Source organism: Gekko japonicus, unplaced genomic scaffold (assembly GCF_001447785.1).
Source record: "Gekko japonicus isolate JY-2015 unplaced genomic scaffold, Gekko_japonicus_V1.1 scaffold760, whole genome shotgun sequence".
Classification (NCBI taxonomy): domain Eukaryota; kingdom Metazoa; phylum Chordata; class Lepidosauria; order Squamata; family Gekkonidae; genus Gekko; species Gekko japonicus.
In genome coordinates this window covers 675,239-701,452 of record NW_015169798.1, presented here as the reverse complement: position 1 = coordinate 701,452, position 26,214 = coordinate 675,239, and the positions used below count along the sequence as shown (strand labels likewise).

The window sequence follows — 26,214 nt, the reverse complement described above, 5'->3', positions numbered from 1 at the left end:
TGACTTGGACTTGCAAAAGGCTTTTGAGAAGGTATATCACCAAAGACTCCTGAGTAAGCTTAGTGGTCGTGGGACAGGTCCTCTTATGGATGAAAAATCGGTTAAATGACAGAAAGCAAAGAGTAGAAATAAATGGATGGTTCTTGCAGTGCAGTGAAGTAAACAATGGAGTCCTACAAGGGCTGGTATTAGGGCTGGTGCTATTCATAAATGATCAGGAACTGCGAGAGAGCAGCATAGTGGCCAAGTTTGAAGCTGACAAAATTATTTGGGATAGTGAACTAAAGCCAACTATGAAGAGCTCCAGGAGGATTTCCACAAAGTGGGTGAGTGGGCAACAAAATGGCAAATGAAGTTCTATGTCTCTACACTGTAAGGTTATGTACATTGGAAGAAAAAATCCCAACTTCAAGTTAGGGTAATGGAGTCTAAACTTGCTGAGATGGGGGTGCTTTTCTGCATGGTTCCCATCCCTACTTCAGTTGAACCCCTGATTGCATACAATTTTGTGTCTTTAGTTTTTGCTTTGGGTTTTTTCTTTTAAAAAATTGTGGTTCTTTTGTCACCACTTTTACCCTGATCTTTCTCTGGAAGCTGTTTCTGAGTCACTTTTTCCCTTGTGGGTAATGTTTCTGTCCGTTTCCTATGTCCTGCCCATTCCCACCTCTCTCTAGCCCATTTTATGATGACTGGACTGTCATCATCAACCCACCCCCAATGAACAGTTTTCCCCTATTCACCCATTCTGCAGACACTCCATTGATTGTAACTGAGCTCAATTCAAGACATCAGCTGACAACTACAAAGCCCTTTCTGGCCTTGGACCCTTGTATCTGGGAGCATGCCTCTCCACATATGTCACAACACAACAACTTTGCTTATCTGAGCAAGGTGCCACCCTGCAAATGGGCAAAATCAAAATGGCGGCCCCCGCCGTTGAATGACCTACCTGAGAAGGTCGGGAAGGCTCCCATGCTCCTGGCATTTCATAAACTATGTAAAACAGAATGGTTCAGTAGAGCATTTTTATAAAGAAAACAGGGCTACATCATAACAAATTGGCCCAGGAAAATATATTGTTTGTCCCGATGTAATACCATGCTCTGCATGGTTTAAGGTGTCATGTTTTAATACTTATACTTTAGTCCAGGGCTATTTTTGGGCAGGAACACACAGGAACGGAGTTCCGGCTGGCACCCAAGTTGGCCACGCCCAGCAGGAACTCATTAGCATAATAGCCCACACCCAACAGCAGAAACTCATTAGGATTGGCTACATTGGGGGCGTGTGGCCTAACATGCAAAGGAGTTCCTGCTACAAAAAAAGGCCCTGGGTTTTGGCAACAAACAAGGTAAACAGAATAACAAGCAAAAGGTGGGTGTGGCTAGATAACCACACTTCTGGTAACATGGGGGTGCGGCCTAATGTGCTAATAAGCTGTGCTGTCAGGGGTGTGGCCTAATATGCTAATGAGTTTTTACTGTTGGATGTGGCCTATTATGCTAATGAGTTCCTGCTGGGCTTTTTCTACAAAAAGAGCCCTGCTTTAGCCAAACAACAGCTCTGTTTCAAGATTCTGAAATTCCTAGTCCTATTGCATTGCTTATTATCCTCTTGATTGCATTAGTTTACACTAAGTAATCTCCTTTCCACTTCAGTGAGAAAGGTGGATTATAAATAGCACCAACATAACAATAACAATAGATTTGCACACGCGCCCACACACGCCCAACAAGTTGGTACATTTAGAAATGCTAGTAATTGTGACAAACGACCGGGTGGGCTGGTATACTTATTCCGGAATATTCACTGCGAGTAAAACGTGACGTTAACCGTCTATGTGTGACGAAGAAGATGGTTGTTTCGGCTGCCGCTAGGTGGGCGAGGCACGGAAGAAAGGCGACGGGCGTACAGAGACGACGACATCTCAAGGGCTGCTTGGCAAGGGGCGGGCAAGCGAGTGGCTACTGCCCGCCAGGGGTGGTTTCCTCCGACAGCCAGAGCCACGTCAAGGGAATTTCCAGGCTGCCGTGAAGCGACGGGGGTGGGGTGGGGTGGGGGGGGGGGGGGGGGGGGGGGGGGGCTGCCGGCTGCCTCCTCTGCTCCCTCCTCTGGCCTCCTTACTCCCGAGTGGCGGATGCGGGTGGCCGAAAGCAGCCTTACGTGGCCTGCCTTCAAGAGCCAGTCGCCCCGGCCGGGTGTTGAAAGCGAAGGGGCGTTCCGGCCTCCGCCATGGAGACTCGCTATAACCTCAAAAGCCCCGGTGAGTGCTTGATGGGTGAAGGAGGCGGGGAGGCTTTCTAGCTGATTATGGCCGCTCTCAGGCTGGGCAGAGCGGTGTTTACCATCACGCGAGCCCGTGGTTTTGATGCACGTACAGGCCGGAACGCCGCCGCCACCCCCGGTCCCCGCCCTCTCTGTGTTATCTCTGCGGCTGTTACCAGAGGGGGCTGGGAGGCCTTCCGTGCCTCAGACGGACGGGGTGCCCTGGCCCTGCTCCTGTGTATTTCCTCCTTCGCCAAAGCTCCCCCAGGTGATGAGAGCAGTTAGTGGGCAGAAGGGGGTCGTCGGTGGCTCACGGCCCGGCTGGGGGTGTGCGTGTTACAATCTAGTCTCGGTCCAGTTCTAACCACGGCTCAGGTTCACGTTTCTTGTTTTATAAGCTGCAGCTATTTTTGGACGGGTATATTTCCGTTCCCCGAATCATACGTGCACCTATCCCTACAGATGCTTGGCAGACAACTTGGCGCTTTAAGGAATGGCTTATTATAATAAAGGCTGTTTACATAGTTGACATGACCAAGTTGGTATGTGGGTTAAGTGAATCTATACCTCTCCTGGTACATGCTGGAATGTATCGATGTGCACACACTTGAAGTCATTTCCTATTTAATATACCAATGTCAATAGCTGCCTGAGCAGAAATTATGATTCATCATCAGTTGGGTGGCTTGCTAAAGCACTTGTAAGAGTGCTTCAGTATGTGCCAACCACCAGGCTGGCGGTTTTGCTAGTGTGGCATTTAGTTAGACTCAAGGTGTCAGATGGTGAATATTATTACAGAATAGACACCAAGAGTTGCAGTATCAGATGTGACCCTTCATTTGAAGTTCTGCTTTCTGCCGTATGACCGTCATTGCTGGGGTGTGCACACATTTTTCCCTCACAAAAGGTGAAGGAATGCTGCCTAGGGGGAGGGTGCATGTGGCTGAATAAAAATAAGACACCTGGGAAAGGGAGATAAGGACCACTTGGGAAAGCTGAAGATCAGAAAGAAACCAGATTATTAACAAGACAGAGTTTAACATATTTGCTGTTTCTTCTGTGCTGTGCTTTTCACGATACCTGGAGTGAACTTTTCTGAAAATTATTTCTCCTGCTTCCTCATTTCTGATCAGTCTCCATGGTTCCTGATCCTGTGTGATTTTTGTATGCTCTTTCCTCCTGGGGAATATGCATTTCTAAGATTTGTCTGTGTTACACTGAGGCCTGTTCCCCCCCCCCCCGAAAACTCAGCTCATGGGTATGTGCTAGACAAGTAGAATGTTTATAGCACAGTACACTGGGATAAATCCAAAGAATCAGAAATGGAGCACCACTTGTGAAAGTAATCTCTCCTACCTCCCTTCCTCTGTTGCAGCCCTTCCCTGAGGTTAGGGATTCTTGGGTAGGGTATGGGATGAATTGCTCCTCCCCCTCTTTGTGCCAAGGGAAGTGCCCTTCCATTCATTGTAGGAGTTTACTTCCAACCTGTTTGAGAGCCAGTTTAGTGTGGTGATCAAGAGCGAGGACTCTAATCTGGGAGAACAGGGTTTGAGTCCTCACTCCTCCATATGCAGCTGGTGTGACCTTGGGTCAGTCATAAGTTCTTTCAAAGCTGTTCGCTCAAGGGCAGTTCTTGGGAGAGCACTCTTGGCTGCAACTACCTCACAGGGTGTCTGTTGTGGGGAGGAGAAGGGGAAGGAATTGTAAACCCCTCCTTCGGGTAGTGAAGGGCGGGGTATAAATCCAATCTCTTCTTCTTGCTGTTTATCCTGCATGATGGTTCCTATATTCTAGCTATGACTTCTGCATGCCCTACTGTTCTTGGGGGGGAAAGCAACCATCAGTATATCTGTACAGATGACAATGTAGGAATTTGTTGTGTATACCTGAATGTTATGGTTTATTTCATGAATCAGAAGAATTAATGTTCCATCAAATGGCCAATGTTTATTTGTAGTACAATGGTTAATTTTATTCAGAGGAGCAGTAAAGAAAAAGAGAAATTTATTTTGAAGCACTGTTTAGGTATTCTCTAGCTAAAACTATCTTGTTTCAGCATTAAGTGACTTTTGAGCATTCTGTCATGCCAAATTTACTATGTTAGAACTTCGGCACCTGAACCTACTTTGTGTATCCATAGAAAATTTGAAAAACTTAGGTCTGACAACCTCTATGATCCTACAAAGTAAGAGAAAATACACACATATTCATATCAAGATGGGTAGCCATGTTAGTCTGTTGCAGTAGAAGAGAGCAAGAGTCCAGTAGCAGCTTAAAGACTAACAAAATTTGTGGTAGGTTATGAGCTTTTTGTGAGTCATTGCTTATTTCATCAGATACCTGAATCTGAAGAAGAGAGCAGTGACTCACAAAAGCTCATACCCTGCCACAAATTTTGTTAGTCTTTAAGCTGCTACTGGACTACACATAGTTGGAGGTCGCTTTGATGCTTCTAGCAGCGACTCACTTGACTGAACAGACAAGGTGATTTTAAACAAAAAAGTAGTTGGTTTAGGGACGCCAACTACCTGGGAAAAAAGTTGTACTCCATTAACAGAGGCTTATTGGGATGTTATTTCCCAGGTGATGTTATTTACCTCAGTGCAATGAAATCTTCATCTGCCCATTTCTGCACATGAAGCCTCTATTAAGTAACATTTTCTCTCCAAGGTGTTAGCAGCCCTGGATTGGTTTATTCATCCCTGTGAATGCTGATTGTTTGTATATCCACAACCTCCTGAGAGCATATGCATGGATTTCCCTCATGCACTCACACCTTTTTCTCTTCCACAGCCGAAGTATGATATATTTAAGCTCTTCCTAGGACAAATTATAGTTCTTAAAGATAGATTCAGGTGGGTAGCCGTGTTGGTCTGAAGCAGCAGAACAAAGTTTGCGTCCAGTGGCACCTTTAAGACCAACTAAGTTGTATTCAAGGTATTAGCTTTCATGTGCAAGCACACTTCAGATACAGAGAACAGAATCTCTTAAAATTATGAATTTTTAAATTATTTTTACAGTGTCATTTTTATTGTTATTTTAAAAACACTGTTCTGTATTCCAGATGAAGGTTAAAATTTATTTAAAAAACACTGTTCTGTATTCCAGATGAAGGTTAAAATAATACTTTTATATTTAGCCAAACCTGTTTTCAAAGAATTGTGATTATTTAATAGTTGTTGCAGTTTTAGGCTGGCCATTAAAAATCTATATTTTATAATATAGGAAAATAAGGGAGGGGAAGTATGGTTAATCCATGCATGTGGCAGTCTCCCCTCTAGGCAAGATGTGCAACTTGAAGTGGCTCTTTGATGTTCACAGTCTTGTTATGAAAAGCAAACCTAAGTGTCATCCTTCAAGAAATCGTTTTGTCCATGTAGTGTAAGTACGCCAACCCCCTGTCTATCGGGAGAGGTCATTTCATTTTTTAAAAACAGCTTTATTATTTTTAATAACAACAACTTGTATCAATAACAATAAAAGGAGTTGACACTAATAACAACAACAACAACAGTTCCAATTGTCTCAATCAGTACAACAGGTCAAGTATACTGCAGAACCGGAATATAAAACTCAATGACAGTCTAACCATGCATACTATAATTTCATGAATTCATAACTATCATGCAATTTAAAAGAATTTCTACCATCTGGGTTACAGTCCAGTCTTTCTAATACAGGCCACCATTTGCTAATGAAATCTTGATATGTTGAGTGAGGGTCTGATGGCTGGATACTTGACAAGATTTTATGCATTATAAAGCCATTTCAACCACCAACAGACCCCATAGGAGTACCCAAGGAGTTCATATACCAGGCAACTTGACATAAGTGAACATAAAGATGGAAGCCAGGACTGGCAGGCCAGTATTATGCCTAGGATATGACCCTGGAAAAAGCACATGAGATCTTGCCTTGACAGCTGTGACAAACCCCCCCCCCACATCTGCGTACTCCAGATGATGGACCTGCCTTGCCCCAGGGTAACTTCTTTCAATCTCAAATCAATCTCAAATCCCATCAATCTGATCTGATCTTCCATTCTCACATTTCCTTCATAATAGGAAGCCCTGGCTTCTATGGCTTTCCCACACCCCAAAGCCAGGTGATTCATCAAGCAGTGTTGTTTCTATTTTGATTAGTTTAAATTAGCAATCCATTAGTCTTCCAACCCTGGAAAACTAATCAGGAACACAACCCAAAATCTACTTTCCATGTAGAAGAAACCTCTGGTCTCTTTTGTCCTGTCTTGGGAACTCTTTACCACGGTTCCAAAGCTACATTGTTTTATCCCTAATCAAGCCCATCATACCTCAGATTAATCCAATCAGTTCTTCGTTCTGTACCTTGAAGCCCTTCCTGTAACTGATGTCAGGTCACTGCATGCTGGATATGTAATGTACTTGTCATAATTTTTCAAAATTCCAAATACATTTATTTTGAGATTAACTCTGGGCAAGTGTGAACATATTTACTGAAGCAACTAATAGTTTCAAATTGCTTCACTTTTTTCTTTTTTTCAGATAGATTTTTGATTTTCTAGTTGGACATGCAGGGCATTGGCCAAGGTATTGATCCTTTATAGGTCAAGCAACACACTCTTATTGCACGACTGTGTCCTCTAGTTGAGTGGATACTGCGGAACACTTATTCTGCCATTTTCTCCTTTACAGTAGCATATATACTGTCATTTTTTTTACTGTATTCTATTTTGTATCCAGTGTAGCAATATATTTTAATATACAGCATTTGAGAAAACAAATGTATAATCTTACCGCAAAGAATCCTTTTAATCATTGTTTTGGTGGAAAATCATGATTTGATCACCCATGTCATGGAGTTGACCATCAATAGCTACTAGTCAAGATGACCAAAGGGAACCTCCATGTCCAGGCAATAAACCTGAATTACCATCAGGCAACATCAGAGGAAGATCTTAGCCTCTGTGCCCTATGTACCCTATTTAGTTGGTTGTTGTATGAAAGAGAATGCTGGACTAGATGGACCACAGGTCTGAGCCAATAGGACACCTCTTACGTCCCATGCCTTTTCTTTTTCAGCTGTTAAACGGTTAATGAAAGAGGCTGCTGAACTGAAGGATCCAACAGACCATTATCATGCACAACCCTTAGAGGTTAGTATATGTTTTCTGTATTAGGTTGGCAATGAAACCACAACATTTTTTTACAAGTCCGCCTGCCCACACATAGATGTTCCTGTCATTCGTAGCATATTGATAGTATGATGAAATTGGGACAGCACTGTAAAGAAGCTTACGGAACATTTTTACTAACTTGCTACATGTGAATTTAAAAAACACTCTCTTTACTGGGGAGGGGATCTCTAATCTCAGATTTAGAAAACACATGATTAAAAGCATAGCTATTTTGGAATTTTATTTTTAAAGGGGGGGTATATTCAGAGGTGTTGCTTTAATTTTTATTACATTGTGCTCTTTTGATCATAGAAGTTGTGATCACAATGTTATAGGAACTTTTCATTTCTAATCCCCCTTCACAGATTCTGATTTATCAAAGACAAAACAAAATTCTCCCTTTTTCCAAACGGGAAATTATTTACAACATAATTGTTGTACATTGTTCAGAACTTTCCAGGTGAATATTCCTATCTCCTCTCTCTTCTATCCCACTTTAACCGGAGTCAGATTTTGCTTGAACTTGAATTCACATTTGCTCTTACTGTTTGAGATCAGCCTAACAACATGTGAAGTAATAAATGATGTTTTTCCTTTCAGTATAAAATGTTTGTTTTTTCCACTGGGGCAAATAGTACTACCAAAAGGCCAATTTACAGTGGATAAAATGGTATTGGGTGGGGAGGTTAAGCCACTTCCTCCTCATGCAACACCATCTCCAATCCAAATTTGGACATTCCTCTCTAACCGTGTAGAAGATTTAATAAAATAGGAGATAATAATAATTAATAATTATCATATGGCATTGTGGGTAATACAGCCCGGAGATCCTACGATTGTCGGGCAGCCAGAAGTTGTAGCTCTTTTCGCGTTGTGCATCACTAGGTTGCAAGCTAGACTTGTTTTTATGGCAAGAGACGGTTCAGAGGTGGTTTGCCATTGCCTGCCTCTGCATCACAGCCCGGGTATTCCTTGGAGGTCGCCCTTCCAAATACTCATCAAGGCAAGTATTTGGATGGGAGACCTCCAGAGAATACCAGGACCAGGAGGCCAGAAGCAGGCGATCAGGCTACTTCTCTGAATGTCCTCCATGCCCAGTAGGAATCACCAGAGGTCACCATGACTTCCAGGCACGGGCACACATGCATACGCTCACACACACACACAAATGCAAAAAATATCCCCCCCCCAAATTAAAAAAAATACTAGCAAAGGCTGACCCTGCTTAGCTTCTAAGATCTGACAGGATTGGGCTAGCCTCGGCTATCCAAGTCGGGGGGTGGGGGGGAGATTCAGCCATGGAACAACATCTTCTGTTTGGCCTGCATGTCTTTTTATTCACAGAGTAATCCCAAGCAGTCTTTCACACAGTCCTCTGAGCTACCCTTTAAGGCAGCTGCAAATTTTGCAAATGCAACCACCCAACTTGACTCGGGCTGCGGTCACAGGGAATATTAGCCACGCAAGAGAGACGGAAGACAGGCAGATTTTCCAGGCGTGATCTCACCGGCACATCTGGGAAGCGTAGTGCTTCCGTGGCACAACCGAGGCTTCCCGCCGAAAACGCGCAGCAAAAAACTAGTACCTCAGAGGTACTAGTTTCCGGAAACCGTGGGGCAAGGGCGGGCGTCTGATCGCATTTCCGGTGGCATCCGGCGCCTGCCCATGTCCCCTTGCGAAAAAAGTTTTTTTTCTCCAAGTCTCCGTGGATGCGCACACGCACCCAACGGAGCATGCGCATTTGTCGTGTACACAAAAAAAACCAGTTTGCAGCACTGCGCGCTTCTTCGTTGCGCGCAGGCGTGTCCTGTGATCGGCACCTCTCCGTACCCATGGAACCTCCACGGTACCTCCACTGGACCTCCACAGGAGGTCTGATCGCTTAACCGCGCGTTAGTTTGCCCCGGGGCAAACAGCCACGCTTCCCCCCCCGCAGTTTCCTGCCCGTGTGACCGGAGCCTCAGTTCACTTTATACTTTTCTCTGTGATAACCTACAAGGCAAATAACATCTGCTTGCAGGACACTGAAAAATTGTGGATACCTTTAATTTAGTAGGTTTGGGTCACATGGAAAGAATACAAACAACAGAATAAGGATAAGCTGCTTCTACTCCACAGGAGGTCTGATCGCTTAACCGCGCGTTAGTTTGCCCCGGGGCAAACAGCCACGCTTTCCCCCCCGCAGTTTCCTGCCCGTGTGACCGGAGCCTCAGTTCACTTTATACTTTTCTCTGTGATAACCTACAAGGCAAATAACATCTGCTTGCAGGACACTGAAAATTTGTGGATACCTTTAATTTAATAGGCTTGGGTCACATGGAAAGAATACAAACAACAGAATAAGGATAAGCTGCTTCTACTCTGGGCACTGAAAACAGCCACTCCAGCAGTCAGGCAGGCAGGATGCACTTACCTTTTTATTTTGTGAGTGTGAAAGCTCTACTTTTACAAGACCTCAGCTTTCTACCCTCCAGGGTCATTCTGGGGTGCACCTACCTCCAAGTCAATGATTCCAGAAAGCTTGAAATATAAATCAAGTTTGTTAAGGACTGTCACAAAGCATAAATCACTCAGTCCCAGGCAAAAACACATAAAAACAAATAAACCTCACTATTACTATCTAAAAATTTGTTTAGCTGAAAACTTTAGCCCTTACTACCTTCATGCCTTTCTGAATGGCATTCTTTAGTCATCCATCATACCCATCCAATAGGATACAGGCCCTCTTCACACTTAGCTGGTATAGCATGAAGACATGCCAAAGTGAAGTAAGTCTAAGAGTACCCAAGATGTGCCCATTAAAAACCATATTTTTTAGCAATCAGTGCACTACCCAGCAACTCAATAGTCAATCAGGGCCGACCAGTTAGTTAGTGTCCAGTGCGAGAAGAAATTAAAGGTAAAGGTTCCCCTTGCTCGAAAGCCAGTTGAATCCGACTCTAGGGTCATCTCCGTTTCCAAGCCGAAGAGCCAGCGCTGTCCAAAGACATTTCTGTGGTCATGTGGCCAGCATGACTAAACGCCAAGGCACACAGAGCACCGTTACCTTCCCACCGAAGTGGTACCTATTTATCTACTTGCAATTTCTTGCTTTCGAACTGCTAGGTTGGCAGGAGCGGGAATCAGAGACGGGAGCTCACTCCATCATGTGGCACTTGGGTCTCGAACTGCTGAACTACCGACCTTCCGGTCTGCAGTTCAGCATCTTAACCACTTGAGCCACCACAGCTCCTTGAGGAGAAATTAGGGAGGAGGAATAGAGACTTTGTTAGACAGTCAGTCTCCTTGCAGGTGCTACTATTGCCCCCCCAGTCAGAATAACGAGATGGACAACAGTTTGGATCAAACAAGGGCCACTTTATTAACTATATAACAGTTTATTAACCAAAAAACTGCAAGGGAGTATTTTCTAAGTAGCGGAACAGACAAGGCAGGTGTCAGGATGACCAGCCTCCTTGTCTAATATGTGGGCGAGCACCCAACCCCGGTCTTGAGCCATTAATCTGGCTTGTGCCCAGCAGCCCAGCCACTGGTAGCCTCCCAGGAGTGCCTACCCCTGAAACCATACAGCTTGCAGAGAGGAGCTTACCCAAGAGGCTCCCAGAGGGAATCATCATTCACCACCCTGGGCCTTAATAACGCGCAGGCCGTTCCTGAAGACCTCCCAGTTCCCAAAACAAGTAACGGCTTAAGGTGCTCACCATTTTCCGCTTCCTTATCCCTGCACTATTCTGCCAAAGTGACCAACCTATTTAAGAGCCACGCCCCAACCCGTCTTTCCACTGCCCCAGTGTAAGGTAGTCAAAAACACCACCACCTCATTGCCAATCTTGGGTGATGGTGAAAAATTCCTGCCTGCCCCCCTTGGGCGACCAGCCTCAGCCTACACTAGAAACAGGGCGGGCGGGCGAGCACGAGACAGCAACTGCCTTGGGCGGGAGCGGAACCGAGCCTATACTAGGCTGGCTCCTCCCCGCCCATGTCTCAGCGCGCTGCGCTGCAACGCTGTTATCGCCCCGCTTTCCTCCGTGGCGGCAAACCAGCCCCCAGTCGCCATTGCCTTCGGTGGGCGAACGGCAATCAGCTAAAAATTAGCCTTTGGCGGGCGACCTGGAGCTCCCATCAGCAGAGGGAGCACTTCTAAGTAAGGCCAGAATCCCAACAACACTTAGAGTTCTGAAGGAAGGTCCAGTCGTCTCCTTAGAACCTGGGGCCTAAATTATCAAATTCCTTACAACCTTGAAAAAGGCTTTGCAAAAAGAGACTTCTGATGTGAAAGCAGTGTCCCATTTTGATAACTGATAAGAGTTCAGTCAATACTGAACTGACCATGACTTTTAGAGGTCTAGACTCACTGTATTGCACTTCCAAGTCACAACCTGGTTGCTTGGGGAAACAATTTCTCAAGCTCCCTGTAAATAATGTCCTCTCATGCACGGTGAATGTTAACATACTACATAGTTTCAGAGGGTAGCTAGATTCAAGTCCAGTAGCACCTTAGAGACTATTTTCATGGAATAACCTTTCAAGAGTCAAAGTTCCCTTTAGCAGATATCTAAGGAAGGGAGTGTTGACTCCCTAAGGTGCCAATGGACTCTAAACTAGATGTACTACATAAAAATACATGTTCTGTGCCACTGGACCTGTTTCCTGATTGCTTCCAGCTCATTGTCCTAGTCTCCCTAAACTTGTATATTTGATTAGTCTCCTCAGGTGCCACTTATATTCAGCATGCGCTTTATCCACTGTGGCAAAGCAACTTGTTTGTATAGGGTTAGGGATATCAAATTGCACATCCACACAGGGATGGGGAAAAAAGAGACATAAACTTTCAGTCCTCTGAAGATGGCTGGATGGATGAAGAGATGCAGATGCAGGACTCACACCAGTGATTCAGCAGGGTATTATTGTCCATCTCTTCTAGCAATGTTCTAAAGAATTATTTCTCATTGAGGTGTCCAAGGTCATAAAATGTAAGTGTAGGTCGTTTGAAAATTCATGCTGTTTGTAAAATTATTTCATGATACTGTGAAAATGTATGCACTTCAAATTAAGTGCACATGCCACACTCCCAGTCCTGTAGTAATTGGAAGCAGATTGCAGGATGATGCATTCCATTTCCTATCCCATCTCCAATGTGAATAGTACTCATTGACCTTATCTTTACTAAGATTCATATCAGTATTGGTCATTGCCACAGGTTTATGATCAACCAGGTTTTGAAACCATTTCCCAGATGTGTTTTCAAATCTTGCTTCAAATCTTTCTCCCTTTCTCACAATACAAGAACTCGTGGGCACTCAATGAAATTGCTGAGCAGTCGGGTTAGAACAGATAAAAGGAAGTCATTCTTCACCCAAAGAATGATTAACACATGGAATTCACTGCCACAGGGTGGCGACTACAAGCATGGATAGCTTCAAGAGGGAATTAGATAAACATATGGAGCAGAGGTCCATCAGTAGCCATTAACCACAAGGTATAGATAGGAACTCTCAGTCTGGGGCAAGGGATGCACTGTATTCTTGGTGCTTGGGGGAGGGCAACAGTGGGAGGGCTTCTAGTGTCCTGTCCCCACTGCTGGACCGCCTGATGGCACCTGGTATTTTTGGCCACTGTGTGACAGAGTGTTGGACTGGATGGGCCATTGGCCTGATCCAACATTGGCTTCTCTTATGTTCTTATGTTCAAAGCCTAATCAGTGTTAATTATGATAAAGGCTAGTATCAGTAGAAGCCTTAGTTATGTTTAAGACCAGTGGATAAATTTATGCTAGTAAAGGAAGCAGTGGAAGGTGGGGAGTATGTGACTCTTAGCTAGGTGATTTAGGAGCAACATGCATACATCAACCAGTAGAAAAAAACATTGTGTGTTTATAGATAGTGGTGTGTGTTGGGGAAGGCTGGGAAAGAGCCACTCTGCTATCTTTTTCTGCAGACTTGTCCACAGGATCCAATTCTATATTTTCTTCCATTTTTTTGCATTGTGAACATACATTACAGATTATAATAATACCAAACTCATATGATGTATGTCTGCATAGATGTTGTTATGTGAGAAACATGTCAAGTTGTATCCAGCAATCTATTGTCAGAAGGCACCAATAGTTATGGGTTTTTCCTGCTCTCCTCTCCCCCCAGCAGTTCCTTCTGACCCTGGGAAAGTTGATTTCTGGGGTCATGAGACCTGTGTGGCGTAATAACCATGTGGGGTGATGGCATGCAGTGAGGAAGTTGAAGGGGGCAAAATTGCCTTTCTTGCCTCTTCCAACAACGCGGCTCCAACTAAAGGAAAAAGGGAAAAGAGCAAGTTTGTCCCCTTTCTCCTTCCTCCATGCAGCCAACCTACCTGCATGGCTGCTTTTCAAGTAGGTCCCATGACTTTCCTGAAGGTGAAAGGAACTGCTGGGGTGGGGGTGAGATCTGCGATCCCTGTGTGTGTGGGTGTCTGTTTCCAGCTCCTCTGATTTTTGTCCTTAGTCTATATATGTTTCAAGTTATTGATTGTTACATTTAGTGTACATTGTACATTTATATTTTTTCTAGGACAACCTTTTTGAATGGCATTTTACTGTCAGGGGTCCTCCAGATTCAGATTTTGATGGAGGTGTTTATCATGGTCGAATAGTATTGCCACCAGAGTATCCCATGAAACCACCAAGCATTATTCTCTTAACGGTAAGAATGTGTAACCCCCATTTTTAAAGTGTGGCTGTTGGTCAGATTATCATTAAAAGTTTTTGTTGCTCTAAATAAGGGAATATCTAAGAAAATGTTTAAAAACTGCAGTTTTTTAGCCTTTGTGAGGATCAGCTGTGTTAGAAAAACATGTGGAGTCCATACAGACTGAAATGGCATCAGAGTCTTTTGTATGAGCTACTTCTTTAAGCAGCTGTTCAGAGAAACTTTGATTTTAGCACTAGCATTCATGAGTGGAGTCTCGTTATCTGAGTGTGACTGATCATCCCTATTGTATTGCTACCAATAGATTTCAGGTTTTGTTTTCAATAACATTCAACTATTCTTTTAATTTTTTTAATGTAAAATTTCTGGTAATGAATTTATTCTTGTGCTGGTCTTTGATCATAACAATTGAATCATGTCATGTCAACTATACTTTGACATTAGCATGTATTGACTATATACAAAGGATTACACAACTGTAAAGTATTACTGAATATTCTTTGCAATCTGCTTATACTGCAAGAAACCCTTTTTTTCAAACAAGTCTTCATTTTCTGATTGAAACTTGTCTTTTGAAAATAAAATTTGATATTATTCTGATGTTTGTTTTCTCTTGCTCTCCTCCATGTACCAATTTAAGGCCAATGGCAGGTTTGAGGTGGGAAAGAAAATTTGCTTAAGCATCTCAGGACATCATCCTGAAACATGGCAACCATCATGGAGCAGTAAGTACTCACTTCTGTTGCACACTGCACTGCCAGTAAAGGGGCCTTGGTACATAGTAAAGCCGTAGTCTGCTGCACTACAGTTTACGGCTGATACTTCCTTGTAATTCACATATATTGGAGACAAGAATAGCTAAACCTTACACTTCTGGGGTGGGGTGTGTGTGATTGAATTCCTGTATTCTTCTGCTCAGCACTTCAGTGAGTGATTTTGGTCTTTTAATTGTGAGCTTGCATATTTCTCTTTCAACTACAGTAAGAACAGCTTTGCTAGCAATTATTGGATTTATGCCAACAAAAGGGGAGGGAGCCATAGGATCTCTGGACTACACACCCGAGGAGAGAAGAGCACTTGCTAAGAAGTAAGGGTTTTCTTTTTGTTTTTAATAACATCTAATATTGAAGCTTCAATCAAACAGCAACATTTTTTGTTACTTGTTGAATCATCAATTCAATTTTTAGCCCTGTCTCTGTTTAGAGATTAATAGTGTCACCCTAAGCACACACTTCTAAGTCCACTGCAGTCACTGGGTTTATAGGGTGTAACTCTGCTTAAGGTGGTATTGTTAGTATATTTGAGCATTATTCTTAAACACAGCCTTAAGAGTATGCTTTCACCATGACTGTGACCTTCCACCCAATATCTTCTATAGATAGCTGAAACCACAGGGTTTCACTGCATGAACATATCAGCACACTTGGATTTTTTTAACCAGATATCTTTTCCTCTTTTATGAAATGTGTTATGGCTTGGGAAGGTCCTTTCCAGCTATGCAGTCATTGTGCCCTTACAATACAAAACTTCTGTACACCATGAAGCCTACGGTATTACAGATGGCTCCAGAATCACTCAAAATTATGTTTTTCCTGTCCATTACCATGCACTTCCTTCATATATGTTTGCTTGTTTATTATATTTTATCAAGGTTCCACTCCCTGTTAGAATCCAGCAGTATCTCTAATTTCTGTTTTGTCTTCAGCATTAGTTCTCCTATATGTTAATGTAAGGCCATCCAGGTAGGCAGGAGGGATAACTTTGAGGTGACTGGCTAATTCATCCATATCATGGTGATATGAAAATGCAGCTAGTAAAATGTCCAGCCGTCTGGAACAACCCGAACCTGTTTTCATGCTTATTCTGACAAATACATTGGATATTGTATAAATTGGTGTTACATTTGTCCTCTTGTCATTGTAATGCTTCATTTAATGTTCCCTTAAGGTTTATGCAATTGGTCAAATACATTTTCTGTTTCTGTACTTTCCCATAATGTTCAAAATATACATTTGTTTTTTGTACATTGTGTTTGCTGCCTGAAGACACTTAATGATTCGGGTAATTCTATGCATGCTTGCTGGGGAAAAGGTCCATTGAACATAAAGCAGTTTCTGAGTTAAATGTGCATACTGGCTGAACATATTGTAACTTGTAGGAGGAAAAGGGAAAATAATTTTGATGGGAAGTTAGAGTAGGATGTTGTTGATCAGAAATGCTCTGTAGCAAAGCATTTAGTTATTTATGGTTTTGTACACTTAGTACCAGAACCTTATTGTCAACAAAGCAATGTGGAAACTTACAGCAGGCACAGTAGTTACATTGGTGTATCTATGGGACTTAAAGCTTCACAAACCTAAGATTCAGTGAGAATGCTGGAGATTTTGAGTGCCCTAGCTGGCCCACTTAAATTGTATGCACTTCTATTTACTATTAGGTCTCAGGATTTCTATTGTGAAGGATGCGGATCACTTATGAAAGAAGCTCTCTTGCCTCTGACTTCTGGAAGTGCCTCAAGCCAGGCAGATAAAGAGGCCAAAGAACTTGCAAGGCAAATTAGTTTCAAGGTAGAGTAACTCTTTGCTGTCTTCTTCTACCAGAGTATTTGCAGTTGTGATGGACTGCACTTTTTAAGAGGCTTAGAAGTGCTGTACCGACAACTAAAGGACTGTGAAGAGAGCCAGAGAGCCTTAAGTGACAGGCTGCTTCAAGCAATCTGAATAGTTGGCATCAGCTGAGCAAAAAAAGTCTTGAGAGAGCTGGATGCGATGGAAAAATCAGTCAGATTCCTACCTTTACTGTGTACTGAGACCGTCTACAAACAGCTCTATCAAAAAAGGGTTTAGTGCTGACAGAGTCAGATTTCTACCTTGACTGAACACAGTCTGAATTCAGCAGTAGCTGAGAGCAGTTTGACCACAGACAGGAATACAGGAAGTGGGCAGTAGAGAAGACTCCCATTCAGGCCAAAGGAAAGGGAATAGATCTAGAGAGAGAAGTCAGTCAGACACTCAAGAAGAGTACTGGTGTTCCAAAGAGAAGGGGTTTGGGTACTGGGAGAGGGTTCCAGCCTTCTGGGCACCAAAAAGAGTCAGCTATTATACAAACAAAGCGTATTAGAGTGTTTGGGGAAACACTGGAACAAAAGCCTCTCAACATAAAGATCTAACTAACTCTGAATAATTTAAGAACCTCTCATTAGCCTGATATATAAGAACAAAAGTCTGTACAAGATGGTGTTGTAGCAGCTTATTTTCACAAATTCTTGGTTCTTATCAGTGAGAGATGGTTGACTGAGTATTTTAAGTTTCAGTAACAGTTTTTCTGCATATAGTTTCCTAATAACTGTTTAGGTTTTATGGAAAGGTCACTGTTTTAGTGTATCCCCCTTTTCTGAAATCACAATGTGTCTTCTTTCCCCTGAGTAGTCTATAACTGTTTCCTTTCACTACAGACCAGGGACTGCCTCAGTGCCAATTCCCTGTATAACTGGACAGGAGGACTTATATTTCTTCCCTGAAAATATAATCCTATACCTTTTGGCCTGATTGGGAGCTTCAGCCTGCTACTAGGGTTGCCAGGTCCTTACTGTGTTCTGGTGTCTTCTTCCTGAAGCTTTTGGTGTGTGCGCAAAGTGCGTGCACCACGATGATGTCACCCAGAGGTGATGTCATCATGCAGGGCATGTTGCCGGGGGTGGGGTGGAGAGACGCTCTAGCATTTGAGAAAAAACTCTCTGGTTACCATAGAGTTACCATAGTTTTTTCTCAAATGCTAGAGCGTCCCCCCCCCCGCAACGTGCCTAGTGCGATGATGTCACCTCCGCAATGATGTCACCACTGGGCATGTCAGCGCAGACAGGGCTACTCGGGGGCAGGGCTCCCCCACTGGCCAGCTGAGCAGCAGCGGATTGGCGGTCCCGAAAGTGGGGAAAACCCAGCCCCCATCGGGGGGATAGCAACCTAGCCTGCTACCCAGTCACTCTTTGCCAAAATCTCAAACCCCAATTCTTGGTGTCTGTGTGAAAACATACTTCAGCTTTAGCTGACACTAGACTCTGAATCCTTAGATGGATTTCTTTATCAGGTAATACCAGGAGTCTCTCCCTTTATTCAAAAGGTGAACCTGTCTGACAGACTTTTAGTCAGACTCTTCAGATATCCACTCCATTAGCTGAACTTTTACTTTACTGAACAGTAACTGCCGCTGAACTCAAACTGAACACAAAACAAATTAACTCTCCCCTCAGCACACAGCTGATTTTATATTTCCCTCAGCCGGTGCCAGCCAATCAGAGCAAACGAGCACCCTGTCACTCAAGCTCAACATTCTAGAACAGAGTTAACTATTTACCTCCCTTCTCTGATTTCACAGCCTTAGGAAACAGCATTTTAAATGTAGTCCATCACAACAGCTGATCTGTCGATTAATTGCTTTACTCTGGGTTACTAGCCAATGCATTAAGTTACTTACACATTTGTAAGGGGTATTATCATGGTTTTGTCTTGAGGTATTCTAAATTTTATGATGTGTTTTAATTTCTTCTATGAAAAATTGTGGAAACTGCTTGTTTTTATTTTAATGGACCAATTGAGATGTTGCTTTGGCTTACCTGCTGATGCAATAAAGATTGTGGAAACTAGAAATAAAAAAACCCTGACAATTTCAGAAACACTTGTTCTAGAAATAATGTTATAGTCTAACTGCAGTGTTCATTTCTATTAATGAAGACTGAATACATTATTTTGATAAGGAGATGCAATTCATAATACATCTTTTTGAAATCTAGGCTGAAGTAAATTCATCTAGAAAATCCATCACTGAGTCTACAGATTCGTCTGGATTGAGCCATTTGACCAGTTCCCCTGAAGCCCAGCAGCAAAGTACAACTCCAGCATTCCAGGATACTCCCTCCAATGAAGTGGTGGGTACTGAATAAAGATGAATGAAGGCTGGGATTTGAAAAATCAGATTGATACGGCCTGGAGACTTTCACACACCCATGTTGTGAAGCTCATTAGTTTGTCAGGAAAACCACTACTATGATATCCAGGTCTCAAGCATTCTTTAGTTGGTAAGGTGTACCACTTTTCTTGACTCAGGACACACCTCTGTCTTGAAAATCATGCCTTTTTGGATCTACATGTGACTTATACAGAGGATGGTTTTTTTGCAACAGTGCAACATTTCTCCTTGCTCTAAACGTAAAAAAAGAAAAGAAAAGTAAACTGGAAAGTAACCATCCTTGATATTTAGTGATTTTCAGCATTTTATTTAATACTTGGAATAAGGCCTGTTGTGGAACTAAATACAATGAGCTCTAGAAAGAGGCTCTGGGAGAGTGCCCTGGCCTTTGGCACTTAGTGTCAATTTGCTGTGGCGACCTTAGCAGGGTATAATGACATAGAGTTCACTATTTTCTCCAGAGGAACTGATCTCTGCTACTTGAAGAGCAGCTGTAATTTTGAGTAATCCCCAGCCCTCCCCTGGAGATTGGCAACAATGGTTCCGCAGGACAAAATGGCTGGTTTGGAGGGTGGAGTCTATGGCATTGTATTTGTCTGAGGTGCAACGCCACCTCAAACCCCACCCTCTAAAGGCTTCACCCTCAAATCTCCAGGAATTTCCCAACATAGAGTTGGCAACCCCATCTCCTTCCGAGCTAACCGTCAACATACCATTATCTGCCCCTCTGACTTCAGCTGATTTCTGCCTTCCCTCCTGGAGAGCAGTTATAATTCTGAGCTCCACCACTCACCTGGAGATTGGCAACAGTGGTTCCCCAGGAGGAAATGGCTGGCTTGGAGGGTGGAGTTTATGGCATTGTACCTATCTGAGGTCCCACTCCTCCTTAAACCTCACCATCTCCAGGCTCTATCCCTCAAATATCCAGGAATTTCCCAACCTGGAGTTGGCAGCCCTATCTCCTTTGCAGCCAACCATCAACCTACCTTTCCCCCCATCAACCTATCTTTATCTGCCCTTCTGACTTCAGCTTTCCATCTCTCCCCCCCCCGTGCAGCCTGTATCGTGCTCTGAAGCCCTGACTGCTACGTCACGCTGGCTGTCATAGGGAGGCCATCTCAGCAGGGTATAAGGACACAGAGTCCACCATTTTCTCCAGGGGTACTGATCTCTGCCAGCTGGAAAGCAGTTGGAATTCTGAGTGATCTCCAGCCTTCACCTGGAGATTGGCAACAATGGTTCCCCAGGAGGAAAAGTACAGTCTTTCTCTGCAATGTGGACCAAAGCAGCTTACATCATTCTCCTCTCCCCCTTTTGACTTGCACAACAACCCTGTGAGCTAGGTTAGGCTGAAAGTCTGTGACTGGTCCAAAATCACCCAGTCAGCTTCCACAGCAAGAACCTGGGTCTGGCAGACCCTGCTCTGAAGCGCTAATTGCTATGCCACACTGGCTGTGGTATCGCCTGGTATTACAACTGAACTCCAGACAACAGATCTCTCTCTCCCCCCTGGAGAAAATAACTGCTTTGGAGGGTGGGCTCTATGGCATTCTGTTCAGCTGAGGCCACTCCCCTCCCTAAGCTCTGGCTTCCATAGACTCTTACCATAAAATCTTCAGGAATTTCCCAACCTGGAGCTGGCAACCTTAGTCAGGACTGGCTCCAATGAGTTTTCCCCCAAAGGCCAAAATAGGCTTAGAAAGGGTCTCCCCCCTCCCCGCCTGACAGAACCAAGCTTGGTTGCCTAGCAACAGGCATTGAGGGGAAAGTAAGGTTGCCAGCTGTGAGTAGGGAAATACCTGGAGATTTGGGGGGCAGATTCTGTCAAGAGCAGTGTTTGGGGAGGGGGAGGACTCATCAGGGTATAATGCCATAGGGTCTACCCTCCAAAGCAGCCATTTTCTCCAGGGGAACTGATCTCTGTCATCTGGAGATCAATTGTAACACCTGGAGATTGACAACCCTAGGGGGAAGTCAGCCGCACAGCAGGGGGTTGAAAAGAATGGTTTGACGGCTGCTGGCCCACCTCAGTAGCCAGCCACCCGTGGCAGACACAGCCGTTTTCACAGTTCTGATAAGAAAGTGGCCAAGCTGGCAGTGGGCGGGGGAGAGGGTTATGCGGAAAGTCTGTGAGTGGACAACTGAATGTCAGACAACAGATCTCTCTCTCCCCTGGAGAAAATAACTGCTTTGGAGAGTGGACTCTGTGGCTTTCTGTTCAGCTGAAGCCTCTCCCCTCCCCAAACCCTGGCTTCCATCGATTCAGCACAAAATCTCCAGGAATTTCCCAACCTGGAGCTGGCAACCCTAGTCAGGACTGGCCCCAATGAGTTCCCCACAAAGGCTTTGGAAAGGTCTTCATTCCTTTGTCTTTTTACTGACAGAACCAAGCTTGGTTGCCTAGGCAACAGCCACTGAGGGAAAAGTTAGTCCCACAGGAGCCAAGTAGAAGAAGTGTCTTCATCAGGAGAGACAGCCGTTTTGGCAGTTATTCTGACAGGGAACAGTGGCTGAGGTGGCAGTGGTCAGGGAAGAGGAGCAGACCCAGTCCCCAGCCAATGGCATGCGATTACTCTTGAGTGGCGGTTGATGGGCCAATGGTTTTGCTTATTGTGTTCCTTTTGGGCTACATAGGTATTAGTTCTGACAATTTCAAATAATTGTTTGCTTAATTATGGCATTTACGAGTTAATATGGTCAAGGATAGTGCTTATATAACTCTTCTACTTTGGAAGCAACTGAGGCCTATTATGGGGGCCGAACAGCTGCTGCTATGACTGCTGTAGCTGCAGTCTAAATTCACTGATAAACTGTAGACAAATCCCAGTTAAGCTGAGTGTGTGATGTTGTTTTTTATGTGTTCTTGGGACTGCAGATTGGTTAAAAAATTCATATAAAATCATGTCAGACCATCTGTTGCTCACTGAAGAGTATTTTCCAACTGTTTATAGACATACAAACATAATATAATGTATCTTTTCCTCAGTATTTCAGTGTGTGAACAAGATTGTTACTAAGCCATGCGATTTTACTTTTGTTTTTCCTCTGCAAATCTTACAGTTATTGAGAGTTATTTTAAGACACTTATCCCCTGCAGTTATCAGAAATACTAATTGGACTTTGCACTGAGAATGAAAAAAAGCTAGCAGTAGTTTGATCCCATTTTTATAATAGTATTTCATCTAGCAGCTCACAAGTTTTACTCCTTTTGTGACAAAGCTTGGAGAACTTGTGCCCTGCACAAAACAGAAAAAGCTTTAACTTATTTTCATTTGTTCTGCATGATGTATGATTAGGGACCAAAAGTAGATGAACATATAACACCTTTGCTGTGGTGAGGATTAGGGATGGGCACGGACTGGCTCATGGACCAAATTTCATCACAGACCGGTGCCCGGTCCATGGTTCGTGAGCCTGGTCCGTCCAATTGCGCCACTCATGAACCACCCACGGACTGACATGTTTCCCACAGAGGTTCATGTAGTCCGTGTGAGCAGTCCATGAGCCAGACACACAGGCACCAAGGAAGGCCAAGGCAACGGGATTGCTTTCCCTTCCCTCACTGAGGCACAAATTCCCTTCACTCCTGGAAGTGTGCTGCTGTTGCGGCTCAGCTTTAGAGAGTGAAGGAAGGGGCATGTTTAAATGCCTCCCCTTCCCCAGTTGCGCCGCAGCAGTGGCAAACTTCCAGGAGTGAAGGGAAGGCAAATTGCCTTCCCTTCACTCCTGGAAGTGCACCTCAGCGAGTGCATTTTGAATACCTTCTCTTCATGAACCCAGTGAACCACAACCCTGCCCGTTAAATGGGAAAGTCCTTGGAGGTTCATGGTTTATAAACCCCACACACAACGAACTTCCATGGACCTCAATTTTTTCAGTCTGTGTTTACCCCTGTTGAGGATTTCTATCTTTGTTTCTGTATAAGTATCTTCCACCTAAGTATGTTTTACTCTAGCAAAGCTCTATTAACAGGGTTTTTTTGATGTTACTGTTTAAATGATACATAATGGAACAGATAGCATAAAACTGGCCAATGAAGACATCTCTTTTTCTTTCATATTAATAAGTTGCCTGTGTATTTGTCATATAATATATGCTGTTGCCTATCTGTACAGGTCCCCTAGGGTTTGGCTGAGCAGCAGTGATGTCATGGAATGCTAGAATATTCTAAATCAGGGGTGTCAAACATGTCAAACATGCGGCCCGGGGGCCGGATTAGGCCCCCAGAGGGCTTCTATCAGTCCTGCAAGGGACTGGCTGTCTCCTGCTTTTTCCTCCAGTTCTGCTGCTGCGTCATAGCTTGCTTTCCCAGACTCACTCAGTCGCTCAGAAGAGATAAATAGGCAAGCTTCTGCTTCCCGCACTGGGCTTCCCGCACCCTCTCCCTCCCAGATTGCTACAACACAGACATTTTGATGCAATAATTCAGAGCAAGAAGTGTCAGTTATCAGGGACTGTTAAATAAGTAAAAAAACCTCTTTGTGTTTGTGTCCTTTATCAAGTTTATATCTCCTATCCCTGGCATTACATTTTATGACACACATGGCCCGGCCCGACAAAGTCCAATTTATGTCAAATCCGGCCCTCCATTACAAATGAGTTCAACACCCCTATTCTAAATGCTGAGGCCGAAAGGGAGTGCAGAAGAACAGGCAGGGAGGCTGAGGACTTAGAAGTACAGTAAGGGTTGATCCCAGAGCTAGGGTGGCTGAAGGAAAGGATAAAGAGTTGAGGATAAAAATAGCAAAGCACTGACAACAAAAAGTTGGAGGTGAGGGGCCCTGTGAAATTGCAGTATGCATGCAGGAGCAGAGGAGCTGAAAGCCATACAGGACAATGGATCAGAATGGCAAATGAAACATGGAAACTGAGATACAGGGTAGTGTCGGAATAAAGCAGCGTTCTGAAATAATAAGCCAAATCTTCGATTATAAATTTCTAATTAATCTAGTAAATAGCGTTTCTCTTATATAAAGTAGGCAGAAGAGGGGAATTAGTACAAAAGTCCTATCCTGCCTTTTTAACCAGGAGAATCTAGGATATTGTGGGAGTATTCACTCACACTTCTTCAAATATGCTCTTGCTTTCTGTGCCAAATCTAAGCCATCAATGTTAAGCACCCTGGGCTGTGTCGGAAACTGTTTTCCTGAAGTGCTGATATTAGTGAGCCGCTACTTGTAGTACTCTGAAAAGCAAGTTCACAAGGACAGTTGCTATTCTTCTCTGGCAAATAGTAAGCTTGTCAAGCAATATTGTGATATACTAGATTTTGTGTTTCACTGTATTAAATATGGCTTTTTCTCTTGTAGTCTGACAATCAGACGAATTCAGCCACTTCCAGTCAAGAAGAACAAACCCAACTGGTGTCAAGTAGCACATCCATGAGCCCTCGGCAGCGACGTGCACAGCAGAGAAGGGTGCCATCTTCAACCAACTTCAATCAGGTCCAGCCGCCAAGAGTCAATACAAGCCACATGGGGTCGAATATGCTGATTGTTCTCCTTGTTTTAGCATTGGCGGCTCTTATATTCAGGCGAATATATCTAGCTAATGAGTATATATTTGAATTATGAGTTTATCTTGTTCTTCAGTGACTTGAATGCTCTATTAAAACATTCTGTCAGATATGTCTTGAGGACTGTTTACATAAGATTACATTTTGTATTTACTCATTTTAAGTCTGCAATGTTAATGTACCATGAGGCACATTAATTTCTGTCAAGAAAGCACACCTTGTTGGTGTGAATGTGAACTGTTCAGTATATCTATAAAAACTGAGCAGATCAACTACAAAATTATTTGGGGGAATCTCTTTCTGCAATAGCAGGGTATTTAAGGAACATGGGGGACTGAAAGTATCGTTTGTGAGCTTTGGTGGATAATTTTAATTGACAGCCATAAAATTATGATGGTATCATTGAGCAAGAGGAGGAAGTGAGTGCTTATTCATAATAAATGTTATTATAAAAGTTTGCCTGAGGGCTTCTTAAATTGAAATGCAGATATGTTTGCATAGGAGGTATTCTTAAATTTATCAGAAAGGGGAACTTGTTAATATTTTGTAATTACTTTTGTTTCCTAGACAATAAATTCATTTTTAAAATCCCTTATATTGTAGGGATTTTATCTTCACTGAAGAAGAGGGGCCAGAATGTTGTCTGCTTTCTTTTTTCCTGGCTGCTTTTAGTTGTTCTGGAGTTGGACAGGATAATCTTTTGCAAGATTTGAATGCTGTTTTCTAATATTCAATTGTGTATATTTTGTGTTTTTAAAAATTTTAAGAACTTGGAAATAGTTATGTAACATTTATTTGGAGGTTATTGACTACAACTTATTCCAGGAATATACTTAAGGCTTTGAATTGATAGTTTCATGTGCCCATAATTTTAAAAAACTTAAAAGCAATGTGACAGTCTGTGTGCTCAGCTGTAAGGTTGTTTTTAAATAAGGTTGTTATAGCTGTCACAGAGCACCCTTGATCTTCATTTAAATATCAGCCAGTAGGTTGATAAGGAAAGCACTCTTGAGATTTTAAGATTGCAACAGTTCTTCCTTTCCAGACTCTGGATCCTGGCACTGTACGTTCCTAATGATTTCTTAAATTAAATGATTACACTTTCAACAATGTGATCTTCTTTGGAATTGTAACAGAGGGCCTGTCTGCTCTGCTGTAGCATTACTGGAATGTGTCAAAATAAATTGTAAATTACCACACTGTAAAACTATCAGGATACAAAATGAGTCAAATTATGACATATTGGTGTATAAGGGAGGAAACAGTGTCCATATAGGAAGCTGCTGATTGTAGTCGTGGGGCAAAATATTGAGGGTTTTTGTCTTTGTTTTGTCTTTCTTTTTTTTAGGTCCTTGCCACTTCCGTACCTCTCTTTCAAGTTGTCCTGTGCATGGGGATTGTCTTCCTGCATGAGAGAGCCACATTTGCTTGTTGGTTATGTGTGCAAGTTACAGGGTATGGAGTGGATTGTGGTTTTGCTTTATTTTAAGAACTTGTTAGCAAGCAAAAACTGAGCATTTGGTTGTAAGAGCTCTGAGTTCATTGAAATAAGATCCTTAGCTGTTAGCTCAGTTGCTAAGATCTAACAATGTTTTTGGACATTCCAGCAGCTAAGAAGCTAATGATAGTAT

The 26,214-nt window shown here is 43.2% G+C and overlaps 1 protein-coding gene across 1 annotated transcript; it reads left to right on the top strand.

Annotated features, from left to right (window-relative positions):
* The first annotated feature begins 2,082 nt into the window (after positions 1-2,082).
* On the top strand, positions 2,083-26,185 carry UBE2J1 (ubiquitin conjugating enzyme E2, J1). The gene is made up of 8 exons (XM_015417083.1): positions 2,083-2,263; positions 7,326-7,399; positions 13,966-14,097; positions 14,744-14,828; positions 15,085-15,190; positions 16,541-16,670; positions 18,893-19,027; positions 24,378-26,185. The coding sequence occupies exons 1-8, from the start codon at positions 2,233-2,235 to the stop codon at positions 24,639-24,641; spliced, it is 957 nt and encodes a 318-aa protein (XP_015272569.1). The 5' UTR covers positions 2,083-2,232; the 3' UTR covers positions 24,642-26,185.
* The last annotated feature ends 29 nt before the right edge of the window (positions 26,186-26,214 follow it).

Coding starts and splice junctions, on each gene's coding strand:
- UBE2J1 (XM_015417083.1), top strand. CDS start 2,233: ATGGAGACTCGCTATAACCTCAAAAGCCCCG. Junction 14,098..14,743: donor CAAGCATTATTCTCTTAACG/GTAAGAATGTGT, acceptor TACCAATTTAAG/GCCAATGGCAGGTTTGAGGT. Junction 16,671..18,892: donor CAAGGCAAATTAGTTTCAAG/GTAGAGTAACTC, acceptor TTTGAAATCTAG/GCTGAAGTAAATTCATCTAG.